This window comes from Giraffa tippelskirchi, chromosome 6 (genome assembly GCF_054371585.1).
Source record: "Giraffa tippelskirchi isolate mGirTip1 chromosome 6, T2T-mGirTip1v1.2.pri, whole genome shotgun sequence".
NCBI lineage: Eukaryota > Metazoa > Chordata > Mammalia > Artiodactyla > Giraffidae > Giraffa > Giraffa tippelskirchi.
In genome coordinates, this window is record NC_137280.1 from 42307574 (window position 1) to 42326887 (window position 19314).

The 19314-nt window shown below is 39.0% G+C and overlaps 1 protein-coding gene across 4 annotated transcripts in view; it reads right to left on the reverse strand.

Moving 5' to 3' along the window:
* KCNB2 (potassium voltage-gated channel subfamily B member 2) overlaps positions 1-19314 on the reverse strand; it is a 435594-nt gene that overhangs the window by 403481 nt on the left and 12799 nt on the right. For 3 of the 4 annotated variants that reach the window (XM_081501699.1, XM_081501701.1, XM_081501702.1), the window contains 2 exons: positions 19077-19160; positions 585-1255 (listed from right to left, as the gene is read on the reverse strand). In XM_081501699.1, coding sequence (XP_081357825.1) covers positions 585-1163 — 579 coding nt within the window. In that variant the 5' untranslated portion in view covers positions 1164-1255; positions 19077-19160. The remainder of the gene's footprint in view (positions 1-584; positions 1256-19076; positions 19161-19314) is intronic. The other variant, XM_081501700.1, reaches the window with a different exon arrangement.

The window sequence follows — 19314 nt, forward strand, 5'->3', positions numbered from 1 at the left end:
AACAACACTGTTAGAGCAGACCTCACAAGAGGAGGTCAGTCGATGCATGGTGACACTGATTCACCCCTTACACTGCCTCATAAGGCGGATCCTTTCTCATGTGGGGGCCCCCTGCCTTGCTGGTCTACACTGGACCATGCTCTCCAGTCTCCCCTGCTCCTCCAGAGGACCAGGCCAGGAGGCACTTCCTCCACTTTCTGCGACAGCACCTCACTTCATTCAGGATGGTGCCCAGGCCTCTCTGCAAGACTCCACACCCGATGGATCTGAGTTCATGTTTTCCCCTCAGACTCCAAGTCACCAACCCCAGACGGTGTCTGGGTGGCCAGCAGTCTTCAACATCCAAGCACCTAGGCTGTTCCCAAGTAACAAAAAACACTTAGGAAAGAGAATGCCAATGTATGCTTATCAATAAGAATAAGTCGATTTCACTCCATAAGATCTTGGAAAGGACGTCTCCCTGCATAGCCACACTATCCTACGTCTTACCCAAACATCTTAAACCATGAAAAGCACACTTTCTAGAATATAGGAACCACCTTTTCGAACCACGCGTAGGAAAGTCACACTCTTGCTTTTCATACCTTGGCAGCCACGGACGAGTTGGGCTTCTCCAGCAGGTCCCAGAGTTTCTTCCTCTTCTCAGGGCAGCAGGTGTTATCAAACTCTTCACCCTCGCGTTCCCGCATGGTCTCCGCCTCCCGCCTCAGTTCTTCGTTCATCTGCTCCTTCTTTTGATGATACCTGGCTTGGCAGCACGACTCTAAGTAGATCTCATCGATCCCCCAGTAATCAAGCTCTTGGCCAAAAGAGAGAGCGCACATTTCTTCCATCATGTGGAGCTTCCCTGTCCGGTAGAAATTTAAAATGGAAGTGAAGGCTCCCGGGTGCCGATCAAAGAAATACTCGTTCTCATTCAGGTTGTAGTCATCGCACACCTCCAGGAGGCTCTCGTGCGTGTTGCAGTCCCGGAGCTTCCCCAGGCGGGTCCTGGGCAACCGGTCCAACGTTCTCCACAGGACCTCGTGGTTGAGGCCCCCCACGTTGATCTTCACCCTCCGGGAGCACGTTTTGCTCCTAATGATGTCCACTGGTTCCGGTGGAAGAGAAAGTGTCGACCTTGACGTCTTCCTGTTTAAGCCAGGGGGAACCTTCTCTGCCATTTTGGACTGCACAAAGGGTCCTCAAAAGGATGCGCCGCTGAAAGGTCAACTCAAGCTAGATCCCTCTGCGGCAGGCATTTCCACGGATGCACCTGGAAGAAAGCAACCACAAAGCCTCTGGTTACTTGCATTTTTCCTAAAGCATTTCCTGTTCTATGAGATCACTCCGCTGTTCGGGCACAACCCGGAGGTATAATAATAATTACTGTGTATTGATGGAGATGTACATCTTTGCTAACACTTAAAAGGCATAAGGAGGAAAAGACCACACAATGTACTATGCAGAAGAAGCTGTATTCAATTTTTTATACACCTATAGGCAGACAGCTCCCAAATTTGTCACTGGAGACCTCTTTCTCAAGCTCTGAACTATCCCTGCGCTGATGAACTCTTCCCAAATGAAACACAGACACATCAAGCTAAACTCAGCACACCTCCAACGTTCCCCATCAGTTCATGTTCCTTCTCGGATGTGTGGTCCTCTGCACCCTCACACTGAGCTACCCAAGCTAAAACTCTAAGAAATTCCCATCCATCTGTCCATATGCAAATAAGCACCAGGTCTTAACCAACTGAACCTCATGAACATTGCTTAAGCCCTGTGCCTGTATTGTATTACCCAGTCCCTGTTACTCCTGAACCATGCTGTTCAAACTCTCAGCATCTCTTGCCTACATTTCTTTGTTTAAAAAATATTTTTATTATTATTTATTTATTTTGGCTGTGCTGGGACTTCGTTTCTATGTGGGCTTTGTTCTAGTTGCGGTGCAACAGCTTCTCATTGCAGTGGCTTCTCTGCAGTGCGCAGGCTCTAAGGTAGGTGGGCTTCAGTAGTTGCAGCGTGTGGGCTGAGTAGTTGCCGCTCCTGGGCTTTAGAGCACAGGCTTAATAGTTGAGGCACATGGGCTTAGTTGTCCCACGGCATGTGGAATCTTCCTGGAGCAAGGATTGAACTCCTGTCTCCTGCATTGTTAGGTGGATTCTTTACCGCTGAGCCACCAGAGAAGACCCCTTGCCTACATTTCTACAATAGCATCTGAAACTAAATCCTGAGCTCTGGTTTTGTCCACATTAAAAAAAAAAAAAAAAAATTCTCCGTACAGCTTCTAGAATGATCCGCTAAGAAACAAATCTGATTTAACCATGCTTTAACCCCTATTAACGCCCAATGTAACTGGCAGTAAGTATAAAGTCCCCTGAGCCCTGGTAGATGTGACCTACCTCTCCACCCTCACCTCTCATTCCTCCTTCATCACTGTACTCCAGCAACCCCAGAATATACACACTATTCTGTTTCAAGCTCCTGGCCTTTGTTCATACCGTGTCCTGGAAGGGCTTCCACCTTTCCGATTTCCTTTTGACTAACTGCAGCTTGCTTTTCAAGACTCAGTTCAGACATCACCTCCTCCAAGAAGTCCTCCATGATACATCTCCTCTAGGATCCTGAAACTCTGTGAATGTCTATTCTATTTCACCACACCACTGCAATAACACCTTCCCAAGGATACTGGGAGCCCTGAAAGACAAAGACTATTTTCTCTGTTACATCTTTATCACTGAGCACAGTGCTTACATACTGTGAGGGTTTGATAAATGCTGAATAGTCAATTTTTTAATTGTTCTCCACAGGGCAGCTGACAAAAGACCTAGTAAGGCTAATGTATATGGCTGGGAAAATGCATAAATGGAATTAATTGGATCACTTGCCTAAAATGCATCTATATTTACATGTTATGTGTATATAAGTTTGTGTGTACATAGGGTATGTCAGAACATGTGTGTTTACATTCTTTGACCCACAGCTCTTTTCTCCTGTGAACTAATTCTTTAAAACATGACTGTTTTAGTATTCCCTCTTATTGATCTATTCTTCTGATCTGCAGCAGTAAGCATCTTCTTACTTGATCTTTCCCTATAATGTTTTTGCAGAAAACCATGGTGCTTCAAGCAATTCACCTCAAACACCATTTTTAATGTAAAACACCATGTTTCACACAGTCAATAGCTTATACCAAAGGGAAAAGCTTTTAGATTTAAGAGGTCCTTATAATTAGAATTCTCTTTTAAGATACACACCAATTTTACCATGTCTTTGGTCTCTCCACTCCTCTAAGTTAAATTTATTTCTCCACCTGCAAGCCAAGTATTCTCGCAAATGAAAATAAGTCAAATTTATGAAAAAATGGTGCTGGACACTATAAGAAGTATTTCAAATGTGGCCGATAAATATACCTGACATGGGAGTTTTTTCAACTATATAGATACAGAAATATTTAGAGTGTATACATATACACTCTCATTGCAGATGACAAAAATGCCTATTTTTACAATAAAGGAGAATTACAATAATTTGGCCAAGTATCAAATCCTCTAAGCCTCAATTTCTTAATCTAAAAAATGAAGATAATAGTATCTACTTTATAGGCAGTGTTTAAACAATTAAATGAGATACTTTATGTGAAGTGCCCACTACAGGGAGATATATCTGAAGAGAATAAGAAAACTCACATTTCTCCTGTTTTTAAACTTATTTTATCATTATTATTATTATTATACAAATTACAAATAATTTAATACAAATTCCATGGAATTTTCCAGGCAAGAAGACTGGAGTGGGTTTCCAATTCCTCCTCCAGGGGATCTTTTCAACCCAGGGATCAAACCTGCATCTCCTGTGTCTCCTGCAATGGCAAGTGGGTTCTTTACCACTAGCACTACCTGGGAAGCCCTCACAATTCTCCCTTAAGTTTACCTTCCAATCAACTACATGAAAGCTATGATCAAAAGCTATACCAGTGTCTATTAAATAAATGCTAATATTTAATTCTTTTTTATGCATATGTTCAGTCTCCTCTAGTGGATTTTAAGCCTATAAGGGCAGGAATTCTTGGTCGCATGTTTTCTCTACTGAGCACTGTACCTAAACACATAATGGGTACCTCAAAGCACATATCTTTGATGTCACTGATGCTCATGTCCAACTTTTGTATTCAGATGACAATGGACTACACACCACACATCAAACAGCATGTGAGAGAGGGCAGAGTATTATTGTGTGTGAGTGCTTAGTCACTCAGTCATATCTGACTCTTTGCAACCCTATGGACTGTAGCCTGCCAGGCTCCTCTGTCCATGGGGATTTTCCAGGCAAGAATACTGGAGTGGGTTGCCATGCCCTCCTCCAGAGAGCAATATTAGGATTGGGCAAAACAAATGAAAATATTACAGACGGATAATTCAAGTGGTGAATCTGAAATGTCTGTTCTCCATCAAATAACTCAGTTTCAGGTACGATGACATCTCAGCTACTCATACAGATTATGTGACCAATCCACATGAATAATAAGCAGAAAAGCTAATCCATTTTTAGTTTGGATACAAATAAGCATTAAAATGAATTCACTCTTTGTGAAGTATGACTTTAATGTGAAGAAGAGAGATGGTCTTTGAACCAATTATGGTATCATATAAGAGGTTTTTCAGAAAGAGTGAGAGCAAACTCCAGTGGTGTACAAACATCTCATGTTTATGGTCAAGGGTTTAGTGTGACTTCCTTTCTTCTTAAAGTCATTACTAAAAGCATAAATACTCTGTCACAGTCACCAGTAGGTCACCATTTTTCTTAAAAAATTTCACACTCATGACTTACAGTGAATTTTCCTTTTTGTAGAGTGTCAAGTGAAGAGAGGTCATAAGACTTAAATTTCAAAGTATCTTCTTTACTAATCAAGAACTTCCTATTATAAGAAATCCAGCACTGATTACAAACCCCACAATAAAAGACAGCCTGAAATTCAATGCCCTTTCTTCAAAACAGGGGTAGAGAAACTTAGCATGAGTGAATACAGTCTGCTGATCTGATTTCTTAAGATTTAAAGATGCTTTGTTCTGATTATTGTTAATGTGGTTAATTTTTTTTTATTCTCCCTGGAAAGAATGTTCTGCTTATGACTTGATAAACAGTAGAGTGAAGTAAGTCAGAAAGAAAAAAATAATTATCACATATTAACATATATATGTGGAATCTAGAAAAATGGTACAGATGAACCTATTTGCAAAGGAGAAACAGAGACACAGGCATAGTGAACAAAAGTATGGATACCAAAGGGGAAACGGAAGTGGATGAATTGGGAGATTGGGACTGACATAGATACACTATTGACACTATGTATAAAACAGATAACTAATGAGAAAACCTATTATGGAGCTCAGGGAGCTCTACTCAATGCTCTGTGGTGACCTAAATGGGAAGGAAATCCAAAAACGAGGGGATATATGTATATGTATAGCTGATTCACTTTGCTGTACAGCATAAACTAACACGTTATAAAGCAACTATGCTGAAGCTGAAGCTCCAATACTTTGACCACCTGATGCAAAGACTCACTGGAAAAGACCCTGATGCTGGGAAAGACTGAAGACAAAAGGAGACGGGGGTGGCTAAGGATGAGGTGGTTAGATAGCATCCACCGACTCAATGGACATGAATTTGAGCAAACTCTGGGAGATAGTGAAGGACATGAGAGCCTGGTGTGCTGCAGTCCATGGGGTCACAAAGAGTTCTACATGACTTAGTGACTAAACAACAACAACAACAATTGTTGGTGGTTGTTTAGTCGCTCAGTTGTGTCTGACTCTTCATGACCCCCATGAACAGTAGGCCACCAGGCTCCTCTGTCAATGGGATTTTCCAGGCAAGAATGCTGGAGCCGGGTTGCCATTTCCTTCTCCAGGGGATCTTCCCCATCCAGGGATCAAACCTCTGTCTCTTGCATTGCAGGTGGATTCTTTACCGCTGAGTCACAAGGGAAGCTCAAAGCAATTATACTCCAATAAAAAGAAACATTTTTTAAATTTACCAGCAAAAAAAAAAAAAGTAGAGGCTCAAATATAAGTTGAGGCTCAATATCTAAGTTCTCGACCATTGCAGAATTGTGATTAGTGTTCAGAGAGTTAATCAGGCTTTCAGAAGAGTTGTAGGACACAAGTGGTCACATTTGTAAGCCTGTCATTCAGGTCAAGTGCAGAGCCTAAGCTCTGCTCAACAGTCCCTTAGAAACTCTCTGAGCCTTTCTGTCTACCACCCCACCCCCCACCCCCCGTCCTTCTCCCTGCTCTTTCTTCCTCTGTGTTTTTCTCTTTCTCATTTTCCCAGCTCTATTTCCCCACCCACGGCTTATCTCTCTTTGGTTCCTCTCCCTCTCTTCCTACCTAGTTCCCTAGATCTTTCTGTCCTCACCATCTCTTAACCAACCATGAAAGCAAAACTCCATCTTTTCAGACTTGTATATACTTCATGAAGTTTTCTGCATCCTTAATAAGAAAATCTTGTGGGCTGAAAATACCATGTTTCTCTCCAGAAGAAAACACATCTAAACTGAGTTGTTTTGTATGGAATGTTGTATGAGATCACAAAAGAGGCTCTGCTCTGAGGCTCACGACCCTTGGGTGCAGCTGGGCTGTTTCCAGCATCCCCTTCACCTTTCTGGTTGAACTTCAGCTTCTTCACACATCAAACCATGGCATTTCCATGCCTACTATTCTTTGATGTCCTGTGACACTTGGTTGATTTTTCTCCTCTTGTTATGATTCTGTGATTCTTATCACCCTTCCCCTCCAATCACCATCCTTACTTTAGATAGAAATAAAAGATAGAAATAAACATAATATAGTGCTTCAGAGTCCATGAAAACATTTTTTCATGTCCAGTTTCTTAAGAAAAGATGGCTTTCATATTTCATTTCCAGAACCCTTTAATATTTATCAAGGCTTGAAACAGACTACATTAAGAACATCATAAAAGTTTCATTCATTTTATTTAGTGTTTTTAACTTTCCATTTTAAATCTATGTTCTTTTCTGCCATATTAATTTTACTCCTAATAATGAATCTGTCCATTCCCCCTGGGTTAGACACTGTGTCTTGCCACTCTTGAGAGCTCACAAAATTTACGTTTTTAATTTTAGTAATTAAAGTGGACATGGTGCTATGTTTTCTCACATTTAGCTTTTAAGTGAAATGATGTCTACCATAATAATTTTATCCCATGAGAATCAATCATGGAATTCAATTTTATATATAAATTTAATATAAAATGTAATAATCCCATGTTTAAACTGTGGAGATGTTATACAACTGTGTAGAATTTATATACACAAATAGCTGTAAACTGAACACGCATTTTTATGTCAAGGGCAGAATCTCAGTGATTCTTTTCTTGGGGTAGTTTGCTAGTTTATTTCACCTCGTTGGATCAATTGAAAGTCAAGCTTGCAACAATCAGTCGACTAGTGCAAATGTACTAAACATCTCTTCATTAGTCTGTGAGAGAAAAAAAGCAACTCTTGGAACAATAAACAACAACAAACATTCTTGTTTCTGAACAGCTGCACCAGGCTCCTACCAGCAGCATGGAATTAAGCTGCCACCCGTTCAGGGCTAAACCTGACAAAACACAACTTGCTGATCATGGCATCATAATTACAGCTTAAGACTCCAGGTCTGAGGCAGGGGAGTAAGGGTGATTTTTTTTTTTAACTGTAGTCTCAAAAATACTACCATTATGTCATATACTTGACACTTCCTTAGTGGAGCAAGGCAGGATAAGTCCCATGTGCGATTCTGCACAGATGAAAAGCAAATCTTTCTGAAGACCTAAGTGATGTTTAACATTTCATTTCTATGTTGCTGGTACATGCTGAGTACACATTTGCAAACAAGCAGCTCTGAGACCTTTAAATCTAAATCACTCTGTATATATATAGCTCTAAAGCATTTTCTTAAATTTTCATGTAGGTATTAAGCAGTAAATGCCTCTTTTTTGTAACAGCTATTTCTGTTTCAAAGAGACACAAAGATTATTTGCAGTAGCTATCTGCAGAGACAAGCACCATAGCTGAAATGTAGTTTAAATTTAACCAGTACTTTAAAAAAAGTTAGTACTCACTGAAATTTTCAAAAGCACCTCCAGAATTCACTAAAGAAAAACAATATATTTATAAAAAGTTAAAAACAAATCAGATTTATTTGAGAAAGACAGATCCATAGTATTTCAAAGCAATGTCTGGGAAACTTTCAGCTATCCTAAGAAATTGAACATACATGTTGAAGTACTTGAGAACTTGGCCAGAAATACTAATGAATTTATACTGTCTATTGTCTTTTAATATGTCAAGTTCTGGTAATAACTGAAACATTGTCCTTGTCCTCAGAAAGGTGGAAGTAGCATTTCACTTCTGCAGTCAAAGGCTGCTAATATCAATAGGTTTCTTGATTTTAGCACAAGTATTTACTCCTCAGTTTAAAAACAATCCAAGACTTTTATCCTTGATATAACCCAGGCTTTTTTTAGATACACTCAAACCAAATCCTAAAAGCTTTGCTTTCAGTGGTCAAAGGAAGCATTGTGCTGCAGTAAGAAGGGGAAAAGACAAGACAATAAGTAGAGTGTGCAATATGAGCACTGTTTCATGTCATCGATGTTTCCGACTAGCCAAATTTATAAATAAGCTATTTTATTTAGACAGGTGATATGAATTTTCTTCATCAGAATAAAGAACTATTTAAAGAATTAGTTCCTATATATACACTTGCTATAATTAGAGAGTAAAACACTAGTTTGCCTTTAGAAAAATAGCCTTTTATAAGACACAGCTCATGAAAAATCCTTCTCTACACTGAAAAATACAACACTAATGTTATAATGCATCTTAGACCTTCTATAAGCTACAAGGTATAGTAGTGGCTTGGAATGTTCAGTCTGGTTCATAACCCACCAGAAAACGCTCAAGCTTTTATCTGAGCGTTCAGCCATTCAGCTGGTAGAAGACTGTCTATTATGACAGTAAAAGTGCCCTTTATGTGGGAGTCTAAGACATGTTCTTTTAAATGTCTCCTTTTGCAGAAGTCTTCCCAGAGTTACAGTAGAGTGCAGGGGATAAATAAAGATGAAAGGTGATGAGAAAAATAAAAAAGGCAACAAACAGAGAAACTATTGGTACCACTGAAAGGAATGGGAAATGAGGCTGGGCCACTCTGTAATATTCTGGTATAAGTAATCACAAACTTCATTCACTACCTGGAGTTCTCTGTGGATGCTACAACCTTCTATTTGGGTGATGGACTTCAATTTCATATTCCATCTTGGTGTGTGGCGTCAGCTAGATTTAGCCTCTATGAAACCAAGTTTTAAAACGTTCATGAAGCCTGGATAGGATTTGAACACCTTTCTTTAGGTTTCTTCCAATAAAATTAGATTTTAGATCATGCAATGTTTGGTCTGGAATGTTCAGCAGTAAGATTCTACACAAGGGATATTTCTCAATTGGGGTCTGTCTCATGGTAAAAATATACTTTTCAATTCTATTCTGGTCCCTTACTTCTCCCCAACAAATACATGGTAGGCAATGGAGCCTTTATTAAAAGTTCCAACACTGAGTCTGATTTGAGGCTAGTATCTATGACTTAAACATATACCCTATGCTTTAGATACCCCCATGTTTGGAAACTGGAATCACAGTATATTGGCAGAAGGATCTTGGGGATGATCTGGTCCAATCTCCCTATTTACAGCTTTTAAAACTGAGATCTAGTGAGTCACATGACTTGGCTGACCTCTCTCTGGTAGTGACTAAACTTGGACCAGAACCCAGATTTACAGACTTAACGAAGATTTATTACATAAGTCTCTTTCCATTACACCTCAGCTCATCCTTCTTTGCTTTTCACCTTCTAGTGGAAGTTTTAAAAAGCTTCTGTTTCTTTGTCTACTCCCCATGTCAAAATACTGGATTAAAACAATACTAAAGTGAAGTGTATTATCTCCTATACATTGCTCATTTCTTTAGAGGGTAATGGCTGTAGTCAGGTAACTTAATTCGGAAGATGGATGCATTTCACAGAATCGTTCTTTCCTTGGTTCTGCTTCCCTAGTGCCAATGTTAAAGATAACCACTTCCTTCCACTCACTTTGGACCCCTCCAATTGGTTCTCAACACTGCAGCCCAAACACTGGCAGATCTGGACCATCCCTACTAGAAGATGTGCCCATGCTTCCCAGTCTCAGGATAGAAATAGAACAATACAAAGACTGTAAGGTCTGACTTCTACTTATCTCTGCAGTTCAGTACCTTCCTCCCTCTCCCTCTATGTTCTAGCTGCTTGTTTTGGCCACACCTCAGGGCATGCAGGATCTTAGCCCCCTAGTCAGGGATCAAACCTGTACCCCTGCAATGGAATCATGGAGTTTTAACCACTAGACCACATAGGAAATCGCTCTCTGTTCTTTGATTTGATTTTTCTTTGATTTCTTTCTTTTCTTTTTTTTTTTTTTACAATTTTTAAAATAGATTTATTTATTTTAATTGGAATAATTGTTTCACAATATTGTGTTGGTTTCTTCCATACATCAACATGAATCAGCCATAGGTATACATATGTCCCTTCCTCTTGAACTTCCTTCCCACCTCCTAGCCCATCCCACCCATCTAGGTTGTCACAGAGCACCGGATTTGAGCTCCTTGCATCATACAGCAAATTCCCACTGGCTATCTAATTTTACATATGGAAATATATACATCTAAATTCATTCCACCCTCTCCTTCCCCCATTGTGTCCACAAATCTGTTCTCTATATCTGTGTCTCCATTGCTGCCTTGCAAATAGGTTCGTCAGTACCATCTTCTACACATGCCATTCACCTTCTGCCCTAGGGAATTTGCACATCTATTTTCTCCCCTCTTCCTTTTCAGATATTAACCCAAGGATCATATCTTAGTTGCTGTGCTGTGCTTAGTCACTTAGTTGTGTCTGACTCTTTTCAACCCCATGGATTGTAGCCCACCAGGCTCCTCTGTCCATGGGGATTCTCTAAGCAAGAATACTGGAGTGGGTTGCCATGCCCTCCTCCAGGGGATCTTCCCAACCCAGGGATTGAACCCAAGTTTCCCACACTGCACACTGCAGGCAGATTCTTTACCATCTGAGCCACCAGGGAAGCCCATATCTTACTTAGCACCACCCAACTTCCTTGACCATACAGTCATCCTTCAATTTTAAGAACTTATATATAAGCATATACCTTTACCTGGAGCACTCAACAGAAGTTTTAAATTTGTTGGGAAGAGTATTTCAATTATTTGATTTATACCCATCCTCTCCTCTCCATTAGACTAAGTTTCCTGAGGGCAGGGATCAAGTCTGATCTTATTCATCACTGTATCCCAGGTGCCTGGCACTCAGTAGACACACGATAAATACTATGTTATGTGAATGAAAAGGTCAATGATTGTTTTATTTAACATTTATGTAACAATTCTTTTCTTCTTCCAACTACCTCATATTATGTGCCACTTCCCAAATCCAACATGACTTTCTCACATGAAATGTTCTTTTCCACATTCTCCATCTGATAAACTCTCACTCTTTATTAAGTCAAGAACAAATATCTCTGGATTGCCCTGGAAGTCCAGTGGCTAGGATTCCAAACTCTCAATGCAAGGGGCCCAAATCTGATGCCTGGTCGGGGAACTATTAATAGATCCCATATGCTGCAACTAAAGATCCTGCATGCTGTAACTAAGATCTGGTGCAGCCAAATTAATTAATTAAATATTTTAAAAAAGAAATACTTGTTCAGGGAGAATCCATTGCTTCTGCCATAATGGGTTAGAAGTTCATTCTATCTATTACAATGCTTTTCTCATTGTATCCCACTTAGAATTCTTTCCTGTTCATTCATTCAGTAAATATTCATGAGACTTTGCTTGAGGTACAATCTCTGACATCACAGAGTTTACATCCTAGTGGAGGTAGATAAACATGCTACAAACATACAGAAGCAATTAACTACAGAGCCAATAAAAGCTGCAAAAGAGAAGAAGGTGTCACGTGAGCTTTAAGTGAAAATAACTTTTTGGGGCTGTGAGTTCTTAAAAGTAATGAACATCTCATCCATATCTGTATCTTTCAGATGTGAGTGCTTACCAAATGTTTGTGGACTATCCAAAAGAGTGAATGAGTGAATGAATAATGAATTTCAAAGCACTGCTATGCTTTTTTCTGGCCACATGTTTTGGCTAACATCATCCAATATCAGTTAATTATGGTGATTTACAATTTGTTTAGACGTTTCCCCTGGCCCTTATTTGCTTATTTTAATAAGGCTTGGGCTCAAAATAAAGGATGGATTTTCTGGAACTATGTAGGGAACAAGCAAAAAACAAGTAAAACTCTTAACAATTACTGCTGCCCCAAAGTGGAATTTGCTGCCTCAGGGCACTCCTGGGCCTGTTAATGTTCAGGCAGATCCAAGGTGACCATCAGTTCTGCTGGGAAATGGACAAGATTGCCTCTATTGCCAAGGTGCTTCCTATCCCTTAAATTTCATGGTTTTGTGAGAATTCTGAGTAACCTCAACTCATCTACATATTCCACTGGACATTCCAACAAGAAAAAGTTCACTCTTGTCAATTTTTTAAGTTTAAAATTTGGCAAAGATGAATTTTCAATTTCTCAGCTTATACTTACTCCTAGGAAAAATATTCAAGCCAGAAAAGCCATTATACTAGAATTGCTACCAATAAAAGGATGAAGAAAATAAAGTACAAAAGTTAGTGAGTCTAAATTTTTTCTTCAAAAGATGAGCTTATACACTTCAATGATGACCTTTTCTCTTTCATATTGTCATATGAAGCCTGTAACAGTGGGTAAAGCTTAGTCAGAGCTTCCTGGGTGGCTCAGTGGTAAAGAATCAGCCTTCAATGCAGGAGACATGGGTTCAATTCCTGGATCAGGAAGATCTCTTGGAGAAAGAAATGGCAACCCACTCCTATATTCTTGCCTGGGAAGACTCATGGACAGAGGGGCCTGTGCTCTACAGTCCACGGGGTCGCGTAAGAGTCAGACACAACTTAGTGACTAAACAACAACAACAAAGAATAATCAAAGGACTTACTTCACTGTGTATAATAGGCTCTAGGAGTGAACCAAGTCATAAAGAGAAAAATAAATATTATATTTTAATGCATATATATGGAATCTAGAAAGATGGTACTGATGAACCTATTTGCAGGGCATCGATGGAGATGCAGACATAGAAAACAGATTTATGGACATGGGGGTAGGGGAAGGAGACAGTGGGACAAATGGAGAGATATATTCACTCTATTTGTAAAATAGACAGCCAGTGGGAATTTGCTGTATGACTCAGGGAACTCAAACCAGGGCTCTGGGAGGGGTGGGGTGGGATGGGAGGTGGAAGGGAGATTCAAGAGGGAGGCAACATATGTATACCTGTGGCTGATTCATGTTGATGTATGGCAGAAACCAACACAATATTATAAAGCAATTATCCTTCAATTAAAAATAAATATTTTTCCTCTTTTTTAAAATTTTCACTTTATTTTTATTTCTTAATTTATTTTAATGGAGGATAATTCAGTTCAGTTCAGTCACTCAGTCGTGTCCAACTCTTTGCGACCCCATGGACTGCAGCATGCCAGGCCTCCCTATCCATCACTAACTCCTGGAGTTTACTCAAATTCATGTCCACTGAGTCGGTGATGTCATCCAACCATCTCACCCTCTGTTGTCCCCTTTATTATTGAGATACTGTGATGGTTTTTGCCATACCTAAATTTAAAAAATACTAATAATCAAAGGAATGACTCTATAGTAATGGAAATACAAGCAGACCAGTATTTGTGCTGGGAAAATAACTTAAGGTGAAAGGCAGAAACCTTTCCTAAGGTATTCAAATCACAATGTATAGGTGGCCACATCTTCAGACTCAAAGCAGACGACTGCACAAATTGACCTTTGGATTCTCAGTGTGGCCACATCCACTAATACCCTTACTTCTTTTCCTGATGGTACATATTCAAAATATTGTGTTCTCAATTCTAGCATAAAAAAAAAAACAGCTTCTAACAAATCAATGGTACCCTTCATTAATGAATCCAATTTAAAACATCAGAATGTGTCACAAATAATTGTATGCTTGATTTACCCCCTCCCGTGTGCATTAAGTAGAAAAGGGAAGAGGTTCATTGATCTATAAACATCCACGTCCGCATCCCTTATGAATAATGTTTTCCAACCGCCTTTGTCATCAGTGAGGATCATTAAACAGTATTTATTAAGCATCCATCTGTGTATGGCACTTTATAAATATTCCTCCCTGTGCCTCTGCCCCCTTTCTCAATCTACCATGTGTCTCTGTTGTAGAAAATGCTAGGGAGCTACAAGGATAATAAATAATTAATGGTAAGAACGTAAGGCAGATGGATGGGATGACCTACTAGCATCTATGAATCTTAGGATGTTAAATTTACTGCTAATAATATAATTTAGCACAAATTGATAAGAAAATATCAAAGCATTTGATGTGGAAAAAATGAGCTCATTGTATTCCATCAACATTTTCAAAAATACAAATGTGATAATTAGGGACCACAGATGTACCGACTGAAGCCCTGAGTTTATGTGACTTGGACCAGATGAAACAGTCTTGAAATAAATAATGTGGAAAACAGTGTGGAAAAGTCATAAAAATTATGGCTGCAACAGTATAATTGGGAGTGTAACCTAAGCGAAGAGTGAAAATATTCAGAAATAAAGCAAAGTCATCGTTTTCACTAAAAGGAGTAGTGTGGTTAAGGATGGTGAAATTATGAATTTCCCCCCCCTTTTCAGTTTTTCTTTAATGTTATTCTATTATTTTTTTCTTTAAGAAAAAAACTAGTTACACAGGTTTTAGAGATGGAGATATTTAAAACACTCTCTTTCACCTTTGCAAGCCTCAGGTAGTCAGGATAATAATAAAAGGGCAGGCGTGCATGTTAAGTCGCTTCAGTCATGTCCAACTCTTTGCGACCCTATGAACGGTAGCCAACCAGTCTCCTCTGACCATCGAATAAAAGGGAACATCAGTGTAAAATCAGCTATTGCTACAGGTTTGAGATTTGCCATTTGAATTTTGTTTCAGCTTAAGTTCAAAATGTCCATAAGTAGAAACTGTATTTCCTAGAAGGTAGGGATGTTCTTGGAGTTGTAGTTGAAGGACAGCCAAAGTTATGATCTCATTTGCTTTGTGACTTTGGTTAATAATTAGCATTTTTATCACCTACCACATATTGAGGGATTATTACACACAGCCACTGTGCTTATTCCATTTAATTCTCATGAGACTTCTCATTAATTCTCAATCCTCCTTGCGAGGGAGATTAGTATCTTTGATTTATAGATAAAGAAACTGAGGCTCCAAAATGTATGTACCTTGTTCAAGATGACATAACCACTAAGTGTTTGTTCCAGGATACCAGTCCAGCAATGTCTCAACTCAAAGCCCATGTTCTTTATCTTCTACGATTCTGAGGGTTTTCCTTGAATGGAATGATTCTGAGTGTCTCAATTCAATAAATATACAGAAATATGAGACCAATATTGTACAATATTTTTAGCATAAAAGAGAAGGAAAGAATGAATCTCAGATAATTCCTGTAACACTATGTCTATCCATTAGCTTAGATATATAAAATATATTAAATGGAATGTGGCATGTATAAAATATATTAAATGGAATAATTTTTTTGTGGATATGGTTGGGATGGCAATTACTTCCACAGTTATAAATTTTCACAAAACTGAACATAAATTTTAGTGTGTGGCTTTAAAGAGTGATGCTATTAATCTCAGTATTGAGATCCACAGTCAAGATACATGCTTTAAAATATTTTTTAAATGTTAAAAATTTTAAATTCACAATATTTGAAAGGGCAACATTTGTAAGTTTAAGATCTTTCCAGGGTCCACTCAGCATCAAGACTAGAGGCCAAGTTTCTTAGTTCCTAAATCCATGTTCTTTCCACTAGAACCTGACACCTTAGAGCTTCAGAAATAAATATACAATTAGAACGATGAAGAGAAAAAATGTGAAGCAGGAGACATCTAGCTATTTCACACCCAGTTAAACATATAAATACTGATGAGTTGAACCTAATTATTAATGATTCCTGACTACAACATAAATCTGTAATTTCTACTATTCCAATAACAGTCAGAATAGAAGATCATAGCTTCAAGTAACATACTGATTTAGATACATGATTCCTTTCTCATTCCCCTCCTTTCAAAACAATGTGTTCTTTGGCTATTAGATGTATACTGAGTGCAGGGGGTACAAAATTGTGTAAAGGCACCCTTGCTCTCAAAAAACTCACTGGATTACTACAATGAAATTACAGAAAATTTTGGATTTGTGCTTTTAGCATGTGTTGTATGTGGTTGGTGGTGGTGGTTTAGTCACTAAGTCATATCCGACCCTCAGACACCAAGGACTGTAGCCCATTAGGTTCCTATGTCCATGGGATCTCCCAGGTAAGAATACTGACTGGAGTGAGTTGTCATTTCCTACTAGGATCTTCTTAACCCAGGGATTGAACCCATGTCTCTTGTGTCTCCTGTTTACAGGCTCAGAAAATATTATGAACTTAACTATCTTAAACCTAATTAAGCCTTCCTACCTGATTTGAACATACTGATGTAAGGAAAAGAGAGGTATGCAATACTAGCCAGTGATGAAGAGTCTTAATTCATGAGGCTTTGTAGAATACAGTCTTCATTTATGAGACTGGTAGCCTTATCCACCATTTGAAATTTTGAAAACTCTTTAAGATCTTAAATGAATTAATGAATATGATGAATTATTTCATTCATTCATTCAACAATATTTACTGCACACCTACTACATATCAAGCACTGTGTTCCAAATGCCATAAAATGCCGGCAAGAAAATGACTCCCTGGATTAAAAATAAAGGCAAAAACTCTCAGTATAATGTTCTACTTTAGCTGAATATATACATGATTACAAACCATGTTTATTATGCCGGAAACCAAGTATTTTGCTGGGCCTGAATAAAACCAGAAGTCAAGTTTAAGAAGTACCTTTTTAATAGCTTCTAAGCTTTTTATTGACTATGCCAAAGCCTTTGACTGTGTGGATCACAATAAACTGTGGAAAATTCTGAAAGAGATGGGAATGCCAGACCATCTGACCTGTCTCTTGAGAAACCTGTATGCAGGTCAGGAAGCAACAGTTAGAACTGGACATGGAACAACAGACTGGTTCCAAATAGGAAAAGGAGTACATCAAGGCTGTATATCGTCACCCTGCTTATTTAACTTCTATGCAGAGTACATCATGAGAAACGCTGGGCTGGAAGAAACACAAGCTGGAATCAAGATTGCCGGGAGAAATATCAATAACCTCAGATATGCAGATGACACCACCCTTATGGCAGAAACTGAAGAAGAACTAAAGAGCCTCTTGATGAAGGTGAAGGAGGAGAGTGAAAAAGTTGGCTTAAAGCTCAACGTTCAGAAAACTAAGATCATGGCATCTGGTCCCATCACTCCATGGGAAATAGATGGGGAAACAGTGGAAACAGTGTCAGACTTTACTTTTTTGGGCTCCAGAATCACTGCTGATGGTGACTGCAGCCATGAAATTAAAAGACGCTTACTCCTTGGAAGGAAGGTTATGGCCAACCTAGAGAGCATGTTTAAAAGCAGAGACATTACTTTGCCAACAAAAGTCCGTCTAGTCAAGGCTATGGTTTTTCCAGTGGTCATGTATGGATGTGAGAGTTGGACGGTGAAGAAAGCTGAGCGCCGCAGAATTGATGCTTTTGAACTGTGGTGTTGCAGAAGACTCTTGAGAGTCCCTTGGACTGCAAGGAGATCCAATCAATCCATCCTAAAAGAGATCAATCCTGGGTGTTCATTGGAAGGTTTGATGTTGAAGCTGAAGCTCCAATACTTTGGCCACCTCATGCGAAGGGTTGACTCATTGGAAAAGACCCTAATGCTGGGTAGGATTGGGGGCGGGAGGAGAAGGGGACGACAGAGGATGAGATGGTTGGATGGCATCACTGACTCGATGAACATGGGTTTGGGTAGACTCCGGGAGTTGGTGATGGGCAGGGAGGCCTGGCGTGCTGCAATTCATGGGGTCGCAGAGAGTCGGACACGACTGAGCGACTGAACTGAACTGAACTGAACTGAAGCTTTCTATGTGCACTCGTTTCTACAAAACCTAATGAAAATGCTCTCCTTAGATTTAGAAAAGACTAGGATTCCAAATTTAAAATGACATTTCTCTCCAAAGTAAATTAATATTTAATGAGAGTCTGATTAATAATTGTGATTTTATGAACTGGAGACATTTAGCACGAAAGCCCCTAGACACATTTGTTCTATACAGACTGGGGGAAAGGGCTAACAATGGATCATCTCTTTCCAAACGTTACTTTACTGTTACGTTTCAGACTTTTTCCCTCTAAACATCACTTGCTCCTTCTGGTATTAGCCTATTGGAAAGCTTTCCATTTGTGAAAAACAGGATAAGAATTCAAGCAATCCAGTCCCATGAGAACTTTCAAAGGATTTAGAAAGACTATAATGTTATCTAGGTGAGAGCTGTGAAGAAGAAAAAAAAAAGAAACAGTTCAGTGTTCACCTTACATTTTTTTACATATTATATACTGAAATTATTATATCTGTTAAATCTCCAAAAATGTATCAACTGGCCTGTAAAGAGCTATCACCATTTCAGATCCTTTTTTTTTTTTTGCTAATGAACTGAACTGCTCTTTGACTGGTTTTTGTTAATGATCTGAACTGGTAAAACAGATTTTGTAAATAAGCACAAAATAAAGAAATCAATACGTGAAAGTAAAGGAACTTGCTAAAAGACACAGTGTCACAACTGTCATTTTAGAGGTTAGAAAGGGAATAAGAACAGAGGAAGGAGAGAGAGAGAAAAGGTGAGGGAACAAAAAAAGAAAAAAAAAAATCCAAGTTGGAAAATTTTGGCGTGAGAAAGCATTTAAGGTCACATTACACTGGTACTTACAAAGATAATGTTCTACTTTGCTATAATATTTTCCATTTTGTCCAGTTCACATAGAGGAAGAAATGCCTTCAATAAGAACAATTCCTGTGGAGAGAGACAAGATAAGAGAGATCCTTTGCTAGAATGTACTGGAAGAACTTCATCAGAGTCAAAACAGGCACTGGACTCCAGACATGTTAATACATGGTTAACTGGAGGCCAACACTGGTTATAAATGGATTATTTCTAGAATTTAGAC